This window comes from Mobula birostris, chromosome 3 (assembly GCF_030028105.1).
Source record: "Mobula birostris isolate sMobBir1 chromosome 3, sMobBir1.hap1, whole genome shotgun sequence".
Taxonomy (NCBI): Eukaryota; Metazoa; Chordata; class Chondrichthyes; order Myliobatiformes; family Myliobatidae; genus Mobula; species Mobula birostris.
The window spans coordinates 36,146,794-36,168,702 of record NC_092372.1 but is presented as its reverse complement, the minus strand read 5'-3'; the positions used below and the strand labels follow the sequence as shown (position 1 = coordinate 36,168,702).

Genomic DNA, 21,909 nt, shown 5'->3' with positions numbered 1-21,909 from the left:
ATTCGCTCCGGAGTCCGGCATTGATGTCATTGCGCCACCAGCTGGCCTATAATAACTGTGATATCTGAATGTAAAACATCTAGATAAACACTTGGAATTAAGGAAGGATATAACTTAAAAAATGGAAAAAAATGAAATTTATTGTTTCAAACATTTAGGCAATGTACAGAAATGCAGATCACACTCAAAATTTATCTTTCAGGGTCAGAGTGGCGATTCGTCATTAAAAACTAAGTTTTATATTATACAATGATATTTCACATTTTCATGTAATTTTATATGGCAAGTTATTAAAATTCACATTTTCACTGTTTTTGTTGATTTTAATAGTGAAGACTATGATACAACCCATGGAGGGTACAGGAGTTCCCAGTATCTTCCGGATTTCGTATTTCACTGCCCAACGTTGAGATCAATTTTACACAAATATGAAGCCAATCACCAACTGTTTCCACTATCGCTACAACTGCAATTTACAGATCAGTGTGAGATACAACATAGAAACAGGTCCTTTGGCCCAACAAGTCCATACAAACCATCAGGAACCCAAGTGAACACTAATCCAACCCATACACATTTTATTCTCACCACTCAACTCTCCAGATTCTACCATACATCTACAAGTAGGCTAAATAATCTAACAAGCTCTACATTTTTGGGATGTGGGAGCATGAAGAGGAAACCCATATAGATACAGACAAACCCAAAACCCAAACTCCACATGAACATCACTGGAGGTCAGCTCTACTCACTGGAGCTTTGTGAGACAACAACTCTATTAGCTGCACCATTTTGCCATCATGGTTTCAAAACAATGCGGTGCACTAGGCAAGAATTGGTTCAGGCTCACCTTGTGGTGAACCATCTAGCTGACGTTCATTCCAGGTTCACAGAAAAATAGTGACCACATAAATAATAAACGCAAACAACAGGAATTCTGCAGATGCTGGAAATTCAAGCAACACACATCAAAGTTGCTGGTGAACGCACATTTAATTCCACATCCCATCCCCATTCTGACATGTCTATCCACAGCCTCCTCTACTGTAAAGATGAAGCCACACTCAGGTTGGAGGAACAACACCTTATATTCCGTCTGGGTAGCCTCCAACCTGATGGCAGGAACATCGACTTCTCCAACTTCCGCTAATGCCCCACCTCCCCCTCGTACCCCATCCGTTATTTATTTTTATATACACATTCTTTCTCTCACTCTCCTTTTTCTCCCTCTGTCCCTCTGACTATACCCCTTGCCCATCCTCTGGTTTCCACCCCCCCTTGTCTTTCTCCCTGGGCCTCCTGTCCCATGATCCTCTCATGTCCCCTTTGCCAATCACCTGTCCAGCTCTTGGCTCCATCCCTCCCCCTCCTGTCTTCTCCTATTATTTTGGATCTTCCCCTCCCCCTCCAACTTCCAGATCCCTTACTCACTCTTCCTTCAGTTAGTCCTGACGAAGAGTCTCGGCCTGAAACGTCGACTGCACCTCTTCCTACAGATGCTGCCTGGCCTGCTGCGTTCACCAGCAACTTTGATGTGTGTTACATAAATAATAAATTCTAGTTCATTGGGACACATTGAGACCAGTAAATTTTGGTGCAATTAAGCAGCTGCCCCAATTAGTCAAAGTTTCACAGAATGTTAAAAAGGCATAAAAAAGACAAACTGCCATTTAACTGAGTAACAAATTATATATTTAAATAAAATACAAAACAAATTTGAACACTACTAATATTACTACAGTATTATAAAACTGTGCATTGGTTCTAATAGTTATTGCCAGAGAAAATCAAGCAACACACACAAAAAATGCTGGTGGAACACAGCAGGCCAGGCAGCATCTCTAGGAAGAGATACAGTCGACGTTTTGGGCCGAGACCCTTCGTCAGGACTAACTGAAAGAAGAGATAGTAAGAGATTTGAAAGTGGGAGGGGGCAGGGGAGATTCAAAATGATAGAGGAATTCATCTAGTTTACGCTGCCATGTTCTTTTGATTGACTGTAAGTGAAGAAAATCAGCACAGACACCTAGAGTAGATAATGGACTGCCTTCAGACAATGCTTTTGATGATTGCATCTTCCAAAATGTCATTTTCTTTGTAACAATCACGATGATTTTTGTTTTCTTCAAATTCTTCTTAGTTCCTAACTTGAAGTAATGAAATCATTTCATTTTCACTTAGGGCCATTTCTGACATCTCCAAATCTGAATGCTTGAAATCACAGTGAGCCAAATAGTTCTGAATTGTTTTACTGTTTATTGATCACCAACTATCAATGACAAAATCACTACTTTTTCCAACACAACACACACAGAACTGACACTATTTTAAAACTGTTCGCTCTAAGCACAGTGTAATGTCTAACAGCCATGCAATTGCCCACAACTGACACTAGGTAGAAATTGTTCAGCAACAGTATCCCATCCCAATTAAGAGGTGTACCATATAGCCTACTGTATAATATGGGACTATTTTATGTCGTAGTAACACATTATTGAGCATGCACTATTAGGCGCGTATTGATCTGTATACTATGTGTTCGGTTTGAGTTCTGTAAGTAAAAGCCCCTGTTAACTTAACTCCAGTCTCTAGCGTTTTTACTAATAATATTATTGTGTAAACGGCCACATTCACAACAAGAGGCAAATAAGCAAAGGGGGTTTTCTCCATAGTTTTAGTTATTAAAGTGTTGTTCCAAATAAGCAGCTGCTCCCATTAACCAGAATCCACTATTTCTGGCCCTCAACCTTGCCCATTTCTTTGTGCTTCTTCTGTAGAGCTTAGACTGCACATCTTCAAACACCTGTTTGCCATGAAATTTCTGCTTGGGAGAGAACTTGCTGATGGATGTTGACCACTTTGTGTCTTGTTGCTATACTCTTGCCATGGTGTGAGAATTGATGATTTAAAGGTTAAACTGTCACACCTGCTGCACCCTCACCTTTCAGTTTGGTTGTCCTTTACCCAGTTTGATTCCTTCTACACCTGTTTCTCTTTCAGTTAATCAGTTTAGTTCATTCAACTCATTATATCATTGATCATTAGCATCCTGTTTGTTGTCTTTGCTTAATCATGCACTGGCCTAGATACCTATAAAGTAATCAAATTTTTATTTGAAAAGTGGTTACTACTTAATGTTATTTACTTTAATGAAATAAAAAAGCATTCTCTGCAACATATAATTTTTTTTTAAAAATGAATGTTTGAAAATCTAAAATTTGTTCTTTTCTACGGACACACTGATGCAGAAGATAAAAATAAACAGATGGGGCTCATCAGCTATGGCTGGAAGCTCATCTAGGAGAAGTAGAACTCTGATCTTGAACCTCCGCTGCCTTGTGGCTATACCCATTCATGGGGAAGGCTTTCAGAGTGAACCCAGAACAGCTGGAGTCTCTAAGTCAGCCTATTTTGAGTTCAACGCTGACTGGCAACTCCTCTGAATCTGCTGGTGACAAAATGCATATCACGTAGACAGGCAGGATGACTCCAACCAATGGAGAGCCTTGTGTATATAACTCAAAAGATCTTTGGGTCTCATTGAATGGCCAGTGCAGATATGTCACTACAAGCACTTAACAGAGATTTTTTTTTTAAATTGGACTGACTGGTCAATAGACCAGAATAATCAGAAACTTGTCAAGATGTGGTTGTATTCCAGGCTATAGTAAATCGAGCAAATGCTATCACTATGAAATATGTTCAGTCATCTTGGCCTGTGAACTTAAATAAAGACCACGAAAGGTTTTGAAGACAAAGCTGACTGACAAAATGCATTTATAAATGGCAGATAAGAAGTTAAAGACATTTAAGGAAATACTTTATAATTCAGAACCGATACATGCAGGAAAATTCTGATAATTTGTAATCTGATTTCAGAAAACATGACAGTTCAATATCTGGCTCACCAGGAAATGTTTGTCATGCTTCTTTTCAACTCAGTGGGGCCCAGTTCCTGTGTTCCTTTCTGCTTACCAAGATCCTGGATTCTGTCCTCTCATCTTACCTTCGCCCATACACAATCTCTCCCCTCATCAGTTGTCCCACTTCTTCTTTTCTCTTCCTATTTACCAGGGTCCTCATTCCTGTGCCAGCTCATTTCTTGTAGTTCCTGTGCTCCCTAGAAGTTATTGGCTCCAATTCCCATGTTCCTTTCTCATTCTGTGGGGCTTTGCTCTCACTGGGTCCCCTTGGCTATGCTAATCTGCTTTACTGGAAAATTTTTGACAAAATTGTCTATCCTCTACAGAAATGAATGTAAATATGTGACTCATTATCAGAACAAGTAACAGTCAGTGGCATGACAAATTTGCTGGTTCAGCCTCACCAATGTCCCAAATGTGCCAAATTATAGGAGTTTTACCATATTGTAGTGAGAAGTAAAAACTCTGAAAAAAATAAGTTGAAGATGAAAGACTGGCATTTCATGTACACATATAAATGGTAGGTCAAAAAACTGGGAAAGGTTTAAAAAGTGACAAGGTATTACAAAAGAGAGAGACAGAGATAGATAGATATATATATTAGAAGGAACAGAAGGAACAGGAACAGAAACTAGGAAAAGTTTAAAAAGTGACAAAGGATTACAAAAAAGAGATACATATATATATATATATATAGATGTTAGAAGGAACAGTGATGTTGAACAAATATTTGGGACATGTTTCCACAGCAGAGTAAAACAAAAAGCATTTCAATAATTTTTTTGTCAGGGGACAAAAGTTAAGCACTTAAATCTGTGGAGAAAATGCAGTGGGCAGATGAAAAGGACCAAAGTGCATTTGGTTCAAACCTGACTTTAGGTTATATATTTGTAGGATAGAATACTGTTGGTGAGAAAGTAAGGAGAATAAAATCCATTAAGTATAGGATTAATGTAAATGAGTACTTAATGATCAGACCAGACTTGCATGCTCTGTGGCTATGAATGCAAGTCCACGGGCCTGATGGTCCACAGCTTAGGGATTTAAAGAAATTACTGCATTACTTTTATCTTTTAAGGCTCCCTAGATTCTGGAATGGTGCCATTAGATAGTCAAATATAAATATAATGGTCCTATTCACATAAGAAGGAGAGAGAAAGCAGGAACCTGTAGTCCAATTTACCAAACATCTGTTGATGGGAAAATACTGGAACCTGTTATTAAGCAAGTGGTAGCAGGATGTATGGAAAATCATAAAACAATAAAGTGGAGGCAGTATGGTTTTATGATGGGAAATCTTGATTAATAAATTTAATAGAGTTCTATGATGATGTACAGCATCTGTCAAGGCACCAACACAGATCCAGTACAGGTAGTGTATTTGGATTTCCAAAAGGCATTCATATAGAAGAACACTGCACAAGATAAAAGCTCATGATGATGAAGGTGATTTATTGCAATATATTGGGAATAATTTACTAGCATAGATTATTTTTCCCATTAATCAGATGTTTGTGATGAATAAGTCATCTTAAATTGGCAATTTTTCTTTAGTGGAGAGCACAACAATTTTTCTTTGCAACTCCTGCATAAATACTCTTTTGATGCAAGGCCTTAGAGATTGTAGAGCTGTGAACTTCATCTTCAGTTGCAGCTACTGACTTCTGCAGCTCACTCAGAGTGACTGTTAGTGTCACAGTAGCCTTTCTTACATTCTTCTCCAGTGACTAAGTTTAGATGGACAGTCTGACATGTGCAGTGTGGCTGTGGTTTCATATTTTTCTACTTTTTCCACAATGGACTGCACTAAGCTCTGTAGTATGCTCAAGTGCCTTTGAGATGGTCTAGTAGTTCCCCAGATTTGTGCTTCTCTATAATTTCCCTGACTTGTCTTAAATGCTCTTTTGACTTCATTTTGGTTTGGTCTGTTGAAAGTCTATCATACCCTTAGACCTTACAGAGAAAAAGAGTATTTATTCTTACGAATTAATTGAAAACAAGTGATTCTTGAACTTGCTACATCAACAAATTGGTTGAGCTGGTAAGGTATAATTGCACCTGAGGAAAGTTAGCATACTAATTACAAAGGGAATGAACACTTCTTCGGCCTCACAATTTTGGGTTTTAAATTTATAGTAAATTGTTGACTGGTTTTAGAATTTTTCTTTTGATTTGACATGACGCACAATGTTTTGCAGATTAGCTCAAAAATTCTACTTTAATATATTTTAAATTTGGAAAATGAGACAGTAAAATGTGAAAATAGTTGTGGGTGCTGAATACTTTTTCAAGGCACTGTATGAAAACAGACAGTGGGTTTTTTGATACTACAGATCATTAAGAAAGCAAATTTCTGCATTCTTAATTCTGGCTTCAGCTCCCCTCCTTTGAAGTCCTGATGAAGGGCCTCGGCCTGAAATATCGACAATCTATTCCCTCCATAGATGTTGCCTGACTTGCTGAGTTCCCCCAGTATTTTGTGTGTTGTTCAGTATTTTAGCATCTGCAGAATCTCGTGTCTCTGAATAGCCTTTATTGCCTGGGTCTGGAGTACAAAAGTAAGGACATAGGTGAGAAGATACCTGGAGCACTGAATGGAGTTTTGGACTTCGTAATTAAGAAGGGATATGGTTGCAATGGACCTAGTTTAGAGAACGTTTACTGGGATGACTTCTGGGATTACAAAGGTTTATAAGGACCAGTAGGCAGGGTAGGCCTAGCTTGAAAATTGAAAAATGAGGGATGATCTCTTGAAAGTCATAAATAACTGAGGGGAATTTACAGGGTAGAGGCTGAAAGAGTATTTCACTCATATGTAACTTGCCAACCTGCTAAATTTTTTTTTAGATTTTCTGTTTTCATTTCAGATTTCCAGTGCGTATTGTTCTCCCATTTGCAATGCTAGTTTTGAGCAGCTAGCATAATGCCTAAAATATGGGAACATGAACTTAATAGTGGATCCAATGCCTGTGTGCAACAGTTGCAGGTTATTCTCCTGTCAATTTTCTTTGCTTTGCACTGTTTTAAAATGAAAATAAAACCCAGGCACAATGAATACTTATTAAATCTCCTTGTATTTTTAACCTTAAATAATTGAGAAATGATTGCAGTCACACCTTAGAATTATTACCAATTTGCTACATAGGTACCCTTGGATTGAGATTTTGAAATTATATGAGATCACGTGGATTCTAAAGACTGTCTCTTCAATCAACATCTCAGTTGAATTACCATCCTGCGACCAATATTTCAATAAATCTCATTACCAATTCAACCTACCACAAGATGTTATAGCTACAGAGAGATAATTTCTTTTCTGATAGAAGAAATGAGAAAGGGAGGATGTATGTTATAATCCTATTCTTTCTGAATGACTCCTTATTTTTTAATAAGTGTATTAAATCAGTGAGAGAAACTGGACAGCAGCTACTGTGTACAAATTATGTGACAGTGTGATACAGCCAGTTGATAGTTAGGGAAAGTTATTAGACAATAAATCAAAAATGGATTAAAGGTTTTGAAAAAAAGTTTATTCCTAAGTATGATCTATACTTCCCTCAATAGGTTCACTTTTCATTGTGTTAAAATAGAAAACTGCTGATCTCATGTTATTCTCAATTAGGAGATATTAACCTTGTCTCCTACAATATCTACAATCATGACCAAAATGTCGCCAACATGCTTCAGAAGATCTGAGTACCATTTGGTGGCTATAGTCAAAAAACAGGAAAGGACACTGAGGGCTTGGGTTGCCCATATGGCCTGATCTAGAGATTCAGTAACTACAATCAAATCAACAGTTACGAAAGGCAGCTTCGACAAGCAGGATAAATGACATGGAGGACAATCCTGACTTTTGATGCTCATGTGACACAGGATATACTGATTTGCCTATTCACCAAACACTAAATTAATTAAGATGTATGACATATTTTACAACAATCTCAATATGATATCAGGGGTAGCAGATGAGGCAAAGCAGAAGAACTTGGATTACATGCTGATCTGGAGACAATACATTCCACGTCTGCAGAATTCAAAGCTCAGCTAGGCACCCAATCAACTATATCATGGCTGAGGTATACTTCAACTTCATTTCTTTTTGTCTTTCACATATCCCCTGGCACTCATTAATAATTAAAAGCTACTGATTTCAGTCTTGAAAGTTAATCCACTTTACAGAGTTTTGAGGAAAAAAGTTCCAAGTTTTCACTAAATGCCAACAAGCACTTTCTGATGAACTACTGATTGCTTCCATTTATAATTTAATAATGTCCTATTTATATCAGACCTGGCACCAGAGTCCTGATAAGGTCAGACCGTATTTACTAGCTGTCAGTTTGGAAGACAAATCTCAAAAACCTGTACACTTCAACTCAATTTTTTCACTCCCTAACTTGTTGATGATGTAACTTCTCCCTCTCTTCTTTCCAATAACGATATTCTCTGCATACACTCTCAAACATTAAAATGGAAATGGATGACAATTCAGAAACAAACAGTATTGCCCTCCAAGGGATGATGAACTGAATTAAATTAACATTGTATTGCCAGTAAATGAAATGGAAACCTTATCGAATCTAATCAAAGGAGCGCTCTATCAATAGAAATTCTGCTCAGGAGAATAAGATACTTTGCATAAGGTACATATAGGGAAAGATCCAAGAAACTATATTTGGCATTTTTTATAATCAACAAAATGTGAAAAAGCAATAATTTATATCTCACCAAATATTTATAGGTGTAAGGTACTACAATAATATTTATAAAGACTGCTAGATGTATAATTAAACACTAGAAAATGTTAATAAATTATAAGTATTCAATCATGATCAGAATTTAACCAAGCACTTTTTCCTAATGAATAAATGAAAGCAACGTCCAAGCATACAGCAAGCACACCATGCAGAATGCTGTCACACAGCACACCGTGCAGTATACTAGCTTTCAGCCTTTAGGAACTTCAAAGCAATATTAAGATACAAATTCATTAAAATAGATTGATTGCAACTGTCAAAGGCATATGATTGGGACAGCAGATATAAATTGTACAAAGCCTTTAGTGTTACAGTGATGTAAACTGCTCACCACCTACATTATCTATTTTCTGGCACAAATTGCCCCAAGTGCTTCAGTTGATTTACGTCAGGGACTGCAATACCACCATGAATCACAGGAACAATAATCCATAATGTTCTGCACACGAACATTACAACCAACCTAAGTTTGTAAATTATTCAATCAAATATATAAGGTTGTGAAACTTGCTAGCGTGGGGAGTGGTTGAGGTTAATAGAGTAGGTTTATTTAAATGAGTATGTGACAGAGAAGGAAACAGAAGGTTATACTGGAGGAAATGGGAAGAGGTTCAAGTGGAGCATCAGTGATGACATGCATTGACTAGATCACCTCTGAGTTCTATGAAATCCATGAAATCTAAATAAAATGTGCAACTTTTAAATTGAACACAGCTTGTGAAGAATTGGACAACACTTTGGCTACTCACCGACTGATCAGTTAGAGGAGGCAGAACAATTGTCCTTTCTATTGTGTTTACCACAATTTTCCACAGTTCCTTGAGAACACGTTTTAACACTGTCTTTTCACACACTTTGGCAAACAGTGTCAAACTGCAAAATAAAAGACAACCTACTTTAAAAAGTAATCAAGTGGAGACAGAAGTTTTCAATATAGAATTATTACATTATTGAAGATGGCCTATGTACTGAAGTATTACTTAGTTTCTATTTCATTCAGGTTTGCTATTTTATAATAAAACCTCTGGGTAATTTGGCAACAGTTTGACATCCACATTTATACTGCTCTACAACAGTCTGTAAGCAGGCAAGCCCTGTGGTATGGAATTATTTTTCTGCTGCCATCAAAGAGATTAAACAAATACACAATATCGTCTGTTTGACTATATTTTGAAAAATAGCATTAAGTGTCTAAACTGGGATTAAGGATTATATAGATGTACATAATGCAAATAATCAATCACATTAACCTTTTTAGTCCTGAAGAAACATTATTTTTGAGAAACAACTGTATAAACTGAATAATCATACCTTGATGTCTTTGGTCAATTACCTCATCGGGGCTACTTAAAAATTATTTCACAGATACTGCTTGCAGTTAATCAATTCACAAAACAGAGATTGTAAATTGGGGGGGTGATGATGCAATGCAGCATGAACAATTATCAATTGTGATCACACTCTAACTTAAATTTTAAGATAGAAATATGCACATAATGTCATAATCAATCATGAACTTGATAAGAATGAATAAGCAAGTTAAAGAAATTGGGTCGAATGCTGAGGCCTAGTTAAAGGGAGGGAGGGAAGGGGAGGAGGGAACGTCGACTCCGACCATGAGAGGCCTGCGTCAGGCATTTTCATGCCTTACATGGCGCAGATTGGAAGTCTGTGTGGGGCGCCACTCCTCGCATAGACACTAGAGCAATGTGTGATTAAGTGCCTTGCTCAAGGACACAAACACGCTGCCACAGCTGAGGCTCGAACTAGCGACCTTTAGATCATAGACAAATGCCTTAACCAGTTGGCCACATGCCACGTGTTAAAGCAGTTCACTAAATATCGGTTCATTTCTCATTAACAGTCCAACAGATAATAACATTTCTAAAAATGGTAAAGCAACCTCGTCCTAAAAATATGTACTGTGTACTGCTCCAGAAGATCTTTCTGGAGATTGCGTTATATCTTAAATACTTTCCTTCTTACTTACTTGCCATCCAAGAAATCCATTAATGGTCCAAGCACATTATCTGCATCTTGTGCTACACTATTACGAGCTGTAGCAGGGACATTCCCAGTACCTTTAACCTGGCTTAGGATATCTCCCATCTGTTTAACACATTCATCAAGGCGAGGCTGGAAACTGTATTGTAGCAGAAGTTAAGGTTGTAGCAACTGCAAATGTTCCACAACAACTTAGAACATATAAATATTTAATATGTTGGTGGTTCAAGTTTAAGACTGATGGAATCCTAACAACCACCAGTCACTTTACATTAGGTCAATATGGTCAATAATATGCATATAAATGTGCAGGAAGGATAAACATTGAATAGTTGACTTGCGAGATGAAATCCAATGTGAATTTGACAAAAAATACTTTATGTGTTTGATAAATGTTTAATTCCAGAGATAAGGCACATTTCACAAATAAGAAAATTATAAAATAGGCGTACACGACATATGTACCTTCTCTAAAATTTCAAACTCTCATACCTAATCACTATCCAACCAATCAATCCAATCTTTGTCTTAGTTTTCCTGTCCCCCTTCAGCCAATGCAATCTGTGAATGACTCATTTCTGCTCTAGTTCTAGACAGAATCCGATTCTACTTTATCATCATCTGCTCACTGAAATAATCACAACAGTCATTCAAGAAAGCTTGCAACTTATTCAAAATTTTCATTGTGAATCCCTTTCTCAAGAACTTACATATTCTTATCTTCTACATTTTATCATTCCATCTCTAACTATTCCTTTCTTCTTAAACTCCTGCAACACATGGTGCCTCACAATTGTTCTCTTATCAGTAGTGATTTTCCAATCTAAATTTCGGTTTCACTATGAAAGTGCATAAACAAAAATTATAAATAGCATCAAATGTGATCAAAACTGGCTTTCACACACTTATTATCCTGCACTTCATTGTTACTTCTATCATGATCCTACTCATCAAACCCCAGCAAAGAACACCAATTCTTCTTGCTTTACTTCACAACACAATTTTTAAACACTAGGCTTTTCCTTGGCCTCTAGCTCTGCATTATTGGCTGTTCATTCAGTCAATACTTGTTTCACCCTGGTACAAGCTCTTAAGAAACCCTTCTTTAACTTACACAATGTTTTGTTTCTCTAAGCTCTGAAATGTTTTCATCCCCATAAGGAGAATTAAAGAGGTGCATTTTAATTTGTAACACACACCCACCTTGGAGCAAGGAATGTGCATTTCAAATACAATATTTATTCTGTTAAGTAAATATAATAAGGATTAGTTTTCAGGAAAGCATAGACTCAAAATTTATACTTGTTCTGCCCATCACTCAAATTACACATTTTATACCAAATTATAAATTATTAAAAGTGTACAGAGGTTAAGGATCCATATTTTTGTTGACTGCAAGGGTATCAGTGAAAGAAAATGGTGCCTGGTAGATTAGTCTAGTGGTTAAGTCATTGGGATAGCAGGTAGGGAGTTGGATCATTGAGTTCAAATCCCACGTTGGCAGCTGGAGGATGAACAGTGCTGAGATTAATCAATAATTTTGGGTGCCATGGTCGCGTAGCGGTTAGCATGACACTATTACAGCTTGAGGCCTTCCGGAGATCGGAGTACAATTCTGGTGGCATTCTGTAAGGCGTCTCCATACCTCCCCATGGAATGCGTGGATCTTCTCTGCTCCAGTTTACTCTCACAGTCCACAGACATACAGGGTAGGTTAATACGTCATAGAAAATTGACCTGTGATTAAGCAAGGATTAATCCGGTTTATTGGGGGTTGCTGGGCAGCATGGCTCGAAGCGCCAGAAGGACCTGCTCTGTGCTGTATTATTAAATAAAATAAAAAAAAATACAGATAGCAAAACTTTAAATGCATCGTCAAATGTAACTTATCCTTTATCTTTTTTTAAAAGTCCAGTTATTTCTATGTTTCAAAGGGGTTCATCTCACTAGGTGAAGTTATTAAGCTAAATAATGGATGACCCGCTGGTACCCATCACTCTGCAGGTCCCATTACTGCAGGAGTCGAGCAGGAAAGCTCAACCATACTGAAATTCTCCATCACTGTGCTGGGGGGTGCCCCTCCCCATTCTGCTTCAGGAAGACCAGCCATGGAGTGGCAACCCCACTCACTTGAATAGCAACTTGTGACTCAGTGGGTTAGATGAAAGTTTTTTTTATTTGCAGTGTTTTTTAAAAAATGATTTAAATATTTTTATTTTACAATATTTAAATAAATCTTAATATTTCATAGATGTCCAGATGTCAGAAATTTTTAGAACTGTTCCAGATTTTGACGGGAAACAAAGCTCTGTCTTTAGCCTTAATTCCATCCAAAGATGTCATGATATTTCAGAAAAGCCTCACAATAAGCTGTTTGAGCTCTACTCGCAACCAAGGCTTTAGTATGCTTCATGAGCACAGAGATTCAACTTGTTTAACCATCCTCAATACCCTGGGTAGGCAGAAGCTTAATTCAGCTTGATTTAGCCCAATGACTTCTTGTTGGGCTGCAGCTCAAGGGAGTTAATTAACAGCTCACTAAGGCCCACATAAAAATATCAACCAGCGGCACCAACATGGTTGAGTAAGATCCTGACCTGACCTGACCTGATACCTGCATTTTCTAGGGAAAAAAATTGCAATTTTAAGTTTCCTCTCCCTAATGAGGTCACTGAGGTCAAATGTCAGCTATAGTTGGGAATTAACTTATCAGAGTATAAACCCAAAACACGCAAGCTGTGCATGAGTTAGTTGACCAATTATTTTAATCATCCATGCCCAATTCATAAGGGCGTTATCATTTTTGATTATGGAATAAAATTTGTTCACTTACTATTATATTTGCACAAAGGTCAGCTTTAAAAATAAACAGGTAAAGTAAGAGAAATTTAATTACTCACCTTACACCAAATACATCACTAAGCTCATCTAGAACACCGTTCAGCTTCACCTGGAGGTCCTTCAAAGTGTCGGCTGCCTCCGAATCTAGCTGTGATTTCAAAGATACATCTGATGTTCATCTTCAGTTATATCTATCATTCTTAATTACATCACTACATTTTCATCTGAATAGAATCTGGGCAGCAATGATAAATCCCATTATAGAAAAGACAGTATATGCAGATTCAATTACAGCCAAGGGAACAGGAAGATAAACAGAAAAAAAAAAGAAAAAGCAAAAATAAATGAGAATGATTATATGGACTTCTCCATCTTGCACAGCACACACAAACTGCTGGAGGAACTCAGCAAGTCAGGTAACATCTCTGAAGAGGAATAAGCCAACTGGCCTCTCCATCTTGTACCAGCTTACCTGGACCAAGTACTACATAACTTCTTCAAGGGTTGAAGAGCAACATTTAGATCATTGTACTTCATGAAATAAATACATTTCCACATCAATGAATAAGCGCTCAATGGTTTCTACATCAAATAACTCTGATTTTTCCCTACCACTAGCTATTCTCTCTTCCTCTCTCATATTCTCCAAAGCCTTTCCTGTACCCTTTGTACTCCAATCTCACCTCCATCTGCTCACCTCCTTCACATCACTTTCTCTGCAAGCTCTTCTCCTCTTTGTAAATGACCACTCAATCCCTTATCATCTAACCACAACTCAATTATCTTCGCTGGCCCCAACAGGTGCAGAATTGATAACTGCTACTTAAAATCAGGTTTTAATTTACTTTAACTCAAGTTTTCCAAAGTTATCCTCATTGCCTTTCGCTAAAAAGCCCCTATTTCTGCTGATTCATCCTTTCCCTAATGTGACACTTGTTGTGCATTTAATATTTCAGTAATATCTGAGTAATATTGTAAATATATTATTAGATTAAGCATTCTTTGTTAGTTTACATAATTCATTATGTGTTATATGCAGGAAGTAAGTGAATAACATATGCCATTACACACATCATATTTGAGTGCCTCAATAAAATAAAGGAACTCAGTCCACACACATTTCAGCTCCTGTGTTTTTCTTTCATTTTTCAGAGTTACAAACATTAACAATAGTTACTAAAATGAATCCGAGACGACTACCTACCTGTTCAAGCACTGAGAGATAATTCAGTTTGTGGAATCTTACAAGAAAGCAACGAAAATCAAGCACAACTCAAATTTAAAAGAGCAGTTGAGATCATTATATCAATGGAAACAGCAGCCAGAGACATCATTGAGTTGCAGTCAGGAATGAAAGTGATAGTGAACAAAATTGCAACAAGTAAACAGAAACCTGCATGGCCAAACAAATTGTGTTACTGTTGTGGCAGGGGCTCACATACACCAAACTAATGCAAGTTTAAAGGTGAAACTTGCAAAACTGCAACAAAGCAGGACACACACAAAGAGCATGTCAGGCAGAGGGAAGAGAAAAAGACAGAAAGTCAAGCTGCAGCTTCGAAAAGAGGACTAATATACATGCTTCTGATAAAAGCAATCTGATAATGACGAGAGTGACACAGCAGTAAGTTGCCTTGAGATTTGCATTGTGAAAACTAACAAGAGACAAGCAATATAGCTTATATCAGAAGTGAAAAGCAAATTAATTAAAATTAATTGGACACCGGTTCAACTGTTTCAGTTATTCCACAAAATTAGCTTGAACGACATTTCAAAGATACAAAACTGAAGCTTACAGATATCCAGCTAAGAATCTATACTGGAGGAAAGATAACTCTTGTGGAAATGACATTCGTAACAGTGACATACAATAACCAACAAGCCACACTGGGTTTCTATGTGGTAAAAACAGGAGGGACAGCATTGAGGGATTGTGATTGGCTGAGGCGACAACTTCATTACAGATTCAGCTACCATTTGCTTGCCACGTCCCCTGCTATAAAGCCAACTAAAAGTGAATTAAGAAACATACTGGATGATGCCACAGCAGTTTTCGAGGATGGCATTAGAAAACTGAGGAGGAGAGCCCTGCTGGCAGCCAATGGGGGTAACATCTTTTTGAACTTTCTCCTACCTTACCTACCTTTTTGTTTCCTACCAGTTTTTTGAAACCTTATTATAAATCTCAATATTGCTCTATTATGTCTTTGAGAAAGAGTAAAGCCTCTGCAAAAGAAAAAGAAGATGATTCTCCAACCATTTTGGAATCAATTGGAGATTTTCTTAAACAGCAAGGAACAGAACTTTCTGAGGAATTTCAACAGCAACATCAAGTTGGACACTATTCAACAAGCTCTAATCGAACATGATAAGCGAATTAAGGAGAATAAAGAAGCTTTGTTGATATCGGAAGCAGACTTAGAAAACACGAGTAAGCTCTGCAAAAAATGATCATTATCTAATGAAAGATTAACAAAGAACATTACCAACCTGGAAAGCAGAAGCAGAAGGAACAATCTACACATTCTGGGTCTTGAAGAATCAATTGCAGGTGCCCATCCCACGAATTTTTTTGCAAGTTTTCTGAAGCAGCTATTCCCTGATTTATTGCCGTCTGTGCCTAAGTTGGACTGCGTCCACCGGTCACTGGCCCCGAAGCCAAAGTCGGGGGAGCAACCTAGATCGGTGATCCTGTGTTTTCATGAATTTCATACTAAGGAGCTTTTAATTTGTCATACCCATCGAGTAGGAATGATCGATTACAACGGGAAAGTGATCAGATTTGTGGAAGATTATACACCGGAGGTTATGGTTTAAGGTGTCAAATACAAAGAGGTTATGTTGCTGCTTTATAATAAAGGGTTTAAGCCCTCCCTTTGCCTCCCCGCATGTCTTAGAATCGTTCAGAAAAATGGTCTGCAGAAATGGCTGGGATCGGTTGAACACGCGCAGAAGTTTTTGAAAGCAGAAGATTAATTGCGTTACAACAGGAATTCTGCAGATGCTGGAAATTCAAGCAACACACATCAAAATTGCTGGTGAACGCAGCAGGCCAGGCAGCATCTCTAGGAAGAGGTGCAGTCGACGTTTCAGGCCGAGACCCTTCATCAGGAAACGTCGACTGCACCTCTTCCTAGAGATGCTGCCTGGCCTGCTGCGTTCACCAGCAACTTTGATGTGTGTTAATTAATTGCGTTATATCTTTTACAAGAGCAATTGTTTTTTAATGTTGGATGGAATAAGGTTTTAATAAACTTACGTTTTGACCGTTTATATATCTTGCTTTTTGATATTTTATTTGATATTTTTTATTACTTTATTCTTTTTTTGAGGTTTTTCTATATATTTTTTGAAATTGTTAAAATGAATCCTCATATGTTTTGGATTTCTGATAAGCTTATTTTGTGATTTCTCTTGGTAGGAACATAATATCCTTGAATGATTAGAGTTTTGCGAGCAGGATTTCCCTGGGAGGGTTGTCTTTAGGGTTAGCATGCCATCTGTTCTTTGGGCGGCTTTTTTGGCATTGGGGAGGGGGTGGAGTTTCTTTTTTCTTTGGAAACTGGGTTGGACTATCATCCAAATTTTCTGTTTCAGTACCTTATTTTATGCTTCGTTCTCTGGTTCTAATAATTTATGGTCAGATCTTTTAACTCTTCTGTTAATTAGTACAGGTTTCCCCTGCCATCCGAAGGTAGAGCGTTCCTATGAAATGGTTTGTAAGCTGAAATGTCATAAAGCGAAGAAGTAATTACCATTTATCTATATGGAAAAATTTTGTAAGCGTTCGCAGACCCAAAAATAACCTACCAAGTCATGCCAAATAACACATAAAACCTAAAGTAACAGTAACATAGAGTAAAAACAGGAATAATATGATAAATACACAGCCTATATAAAGTAGAAATACTTTTCCACAATCATTGCCGGCACTGTTTGCTGAAGCAAAAATCTCACACAAGCGCTCCCAGCAGAAAATCTCACGTAAGCGCGTTGGCAAAAACACGGCGCAAGCGCTCTCCAGTAACCCTTAAGCTATGAAGCTGCCAAATCATACCAAATAACACGTAAAAATACACAGCCGATATAAAGTAGAAATAATGTATGTACAGTGTCATATCACTTACTGGAATTGGGAAGACAGCGCAGAGCACACTGATGATGGTGTGTTAGACTGAGTCGTCGCAGGTTGGGGTGGTGCAGTGGCCCCCACCCTTCAGGCCGCCGACCGATACATTGCCGCGAAGCATGCAGGGGTCCAGCGGTAGCCGAGAGGCACACAGCACATCTTTAAGAAAAAAGCCGAAATAAACATGCTAATTAATTAGGTGCCGCCCAACACGTAATTGCTGGCCCAGATCAGTGCCGATTGCATCGCCTCTGATCTGGGCCGATATTTATGTGTGGGGCAGCACTTAATTAATTAGCATGTTTATTTCGGCTTTTTTCTTAAAGATGTGCTGTGTGCCTCCCGGCTACCGCTGCAGTCTCCGCAAATCGGCATCTGTCCATAGCCCGGGGGTTGGGGTGGTGGGACACTGGGGTGTCATCTCATTGTCATCTGTTTCCATTAGGGCAGGCAGCTCATCTTCTCCTATGACTGCCCGCCTCGATGTCGAAGGTCGATGTTCGTCGTCTGCTGTGGCTGATGTGGAAGGCTTGCTTGACTGCTGAGCCTCGCGCATTTTTCTATCATACAGTTCTTTGTAAGGACTCAAACCATCTTGCAAATATCCCCTAAACCTACGTACCCTTTCAAAATTAAAGTCATACTTTATCATTGCAACGAAAATCTCACGCAGTTGCTTCACGTTCATTTCGCTACTGCATTCTGTTTCGATTGTTATCCTTTCCTCTTCCAATTGCATCAGCTCTTCATCGATCAGGTCTTGGTCATGGGATGCCAAAACCTCTTCAACATCATCTTCGTCAGCTTCCACAAGCCAAACTCACTTTGTCCTTACTTCGTTCACCACGATCAAAATGCTTAATTATGTCTAGTTTTACGCTAAGTGTAACACCCTTACAAGCTCTTTCAGGCTTTTCCGATACTATAGAACTCATCTTGCAAACGGCTGCTCACAGGCATGTGTTAAAGCAATGCCGGCGAGAATCCAGGGGACAGCGGCTGCTCGGGGCGTGCGCTGTCTTTTATCGCACGCTGATTTTTTTCGTAACAGTGAAAACACCTTCTGTTAGCAAAAACAGGGTACTAATGTAGGTCTTTCGCAACAGTGAGGTTTCGTAAAGTGAACATTCGAAAAGCGGGGGACACCTGTATTTAAAATGGATCAAAATATTAATTTAAATAGTTTTAATGTGAAAGGGTTAAATCATCCTGTGGAAAGGAATAAGATTTTTGCTTATATTAAAAAGTTAAGGGCCCCCATTATTTTTCTGCAAGAAACGCATGTATGTAGTTGTGACAACGCACTCCTTTTTAAATCGGTGGAGGGACTTACAATTTAATTCTTCATTCAGAGCTAAATCTCGTGGGGTCTCCATTTGTATAGACAATACATTTTCTTTTGTTCAACATAAAGTTGTCTCTGACCCTAATGGGCGATTTGTCATAATGTGATGGAAACTAGATAATAAATTAATTGTATTTTCTAATGTGTACGCCCCCAATACGGATGACCCAGGATTTTTTGAGCTTTTCTTTTCATTCCTCCCAGAATTAGTCTTCATTCTTTAGTGATGGGTGGAGATTTTAATTGTTGTCTAGACCCAGTATTAGATCGTTCTTCTCCTAAATCAGCTGCACCTAATAAATCAGCTTTATTTATTCAATTCTTCGTAATGAAATGTGATATTGTTGATGTCTGGTGTTTTTTTCACCCAGCAGAAAGGGAGTATTCATCCTTCTCTCATGTCCATCATTCCTATACCAGGATTGATTATTTTTTATTGATAGTCAAATGATTCCATTAGTTCGATCCATTGAATATAAAGAAATAGCTGTATCCAACCATTCTCCAGTATTTCTATCTTTAAATCTTCCTGGTTTTACACATATGAACAGATCCTGGTGTTTTAATTTAACTGATATGGTTAACTGATATGGTTATCTGATAAGGACTTTCTAAAATTTTTGGAGAATAAAATTACTCTTTTTTTAAGTAAAATACACTGGAAGGGACCTCTAGTCTTATCATTTGGGACACTTCTAAGGTATACATTAGAGAACAAATTATCTCCTATATTGCATATATTAAGAAAAAAGCTAATAAAGAGAGAACTGACTTAGTTTATCAATTAAAACAGCTAGACCAGAAATATCTTTTGGCACCAGACCCTGAACTATACAAAAGATATACTGAAATTAAAACTTAATATGATCTTCTTATAACGTATCCAATTGAAAGCCAACTTTTAAAAGATAGAAGCTAATTCTATATATATGGAGAAAAAACTGGTAAACTATTGGCTAATCAATTGAAGACCTTTATAGATAAAAGGCAAATTAAAGAAATTCACAAAACCAATGGTAATTTGACAACTGACCATTTTGAAATAAATGACACTTTTAAAGAATTTTATTCTAAATTGCATAGTTCTAAATTTGTTAAAGATAATACTGCAATGAATAATTTTTTAGACCAATTAAATATTCCTGGACTTTCGGTTGATAATCGAAAGCAGCTGGATCAACCTATTTCGCAAGAGGAAATCACTGAGGCTATACATTCATTGCATTCTGGGAAATCTCCAGAACCTGACAGATTCTTTGGAGAACTTTATAAGGCTTTTTCTTCAATGCTTATACCTCATTTATGTTCTACCTTTACTGATTCCTTCAAGGTGGGTAGGTTGCCACAGTCTTTTTATGAAGCTTCCATTTCGCTTGTTGTTAAAAAGAATAAGAATCCCACTGAATGCTCTTCATATAGACCAATTTCTTTACTCAATGTTGATGCTAAGATCCTATCTAAAGTCTTGGCCTGTAGACTCGAGAATATTATACCTCCTATAATAGCTGATGATCAGACAGGATTTATTAAAAATCGATATTCCCATTTTAATATACAGCGATTGTAAAATATTATGCATTCTCCATCCAAGGAAATATCGGAATGTGTGATTTCTCTGGATGCGGACCGAGTTGACCGAGTTGAATGGAATTACCTATTTAAACCTCAGAAAAATTAAATTTTGGGCCCAATTTTATTTTTTGGATTAAATTACTTTACTTATCTCCCTCCGCTCAGGTCCTTACTAACTTTCAGAATTCTAAACCAATTGAACTCCAACACAGAACCAGACAAGGATGTCCACTGAGCCCTTTGCTTCTTGATTTGATATTAGAACCTTTAGTAATTGTCTTTCGAGAGTCTAAAGATATCACCGGTATCTTAAGGAAAGGTACTATTCATAAAGTTTCACTGTATGCTGATGACCTATTGCTTTTTATATTTAATGTTACAACTTCTTTACCCTCTATGTTTCTTTTACTGACTAATTTTAGTCAGTTTTCAGGATATAAATTGAATTTACATAAGAGTGAATTGTTTCCTTCAAATAATTTCATACCATCCGATATTAATCTTCCTTTTAAAATTATAAGAAAACAATTTACATATTTGGGTGTAACAATCACTAAGGATTATAAAGAACTATTTAAAGAAAACGCTCTAACCTTAATGAATTATGTGAAAAAGACACTTTCTAGTTGGTCGCCTCTTTCTTTATCATTGATTGGTTGAATTAATTCTATTAAAATGAATATTTTACCTAAATTTATATACTTTTTTCAAGCTGTACCTGGTTTTATTCTTAAGTCTTTTTTTGATTCTTTAGATTTGATTCTTTCTTCCTATATATGGAAGAACAGAAAACCCCAATTAAATAAAGCCCACCTTCAAAAAATTAAAAAGAATGAAGGCCTTGCTCTACCCAATTTTAGGTTATATTATTGGCAATTAACATACAAAATCTCACGTTCTGGTTATATTATATTAACCGTGAGGATTGTCCAATATGGGTCTTTTTGGAAGCCAACTCTGTTACGAAATTTTCTATTATTTTTCTTCTCGGATCTTCTCTTCCTTCATCTTTAAATAAATTAACTGACAGTTTGGTGGTTAAACACACTTTGAGGATCTGGCTACTGTTTAGAAAACATTTTGGTTTATTGAGATTTTCTCTTTCAAGTCCTATTTTTCTAATTTTTTTTTAAACCATCTACAACCAATCTGTTTTTTAGAGAATGGGAGAGATTAGGCATTAAACGATTGCAGGATCTGTTTAATGGCTCAATATCTTATATTTATGGTCTGTTGCTGGGACTGAGAATGGCTCCTTTAGACAAAATTAAAAAAGATTGGGAAAAGGATTTACAGACTTCATTATCTGATGAGAACTGGAGGGCTATTTTCAAAATG

The 21,909-nt window shown here is 37.3% G+C and overlaps 1 protein-coding gene across 3 annotated transcripts in view; it reads right to left on the bottom strand.

Annotated features, from left to right (window-relative positions):
• LOC140194974 (protein unc-13 homolog B-like) overlaps positions 1-21,909 on the bottom strand; it is a 520,982-nt gene that overhangs the window by 37,527 nt on the left and 461,546 nt on the right. For 2 of the 3 annotated variants that reach the window (XM_072252479.1, XM_072252480.1), the window contains exons 31-33: positions 13,585-13,673; positions 10,671-10,823; positions 9,430-9,553 (exon numbers count right to left, since the gene is read on the bottom strand). In XM_072252479.1, coding sequence (XP_072108580.1) covers positions 9,430-9,553; positions 10,671-10,823; positions 13,585-13,673 — 366 coding nt within the window. Of the gene's footprint in view, positions 1-9,429; positions 9,554-10,670; positions 10,824-10,906; positions 12,422-13,584; positions 13,674-21,909 lie in introns of those variants that run through there. The other variant, XM_072252481.1, reaches the window with a different exon arrangement.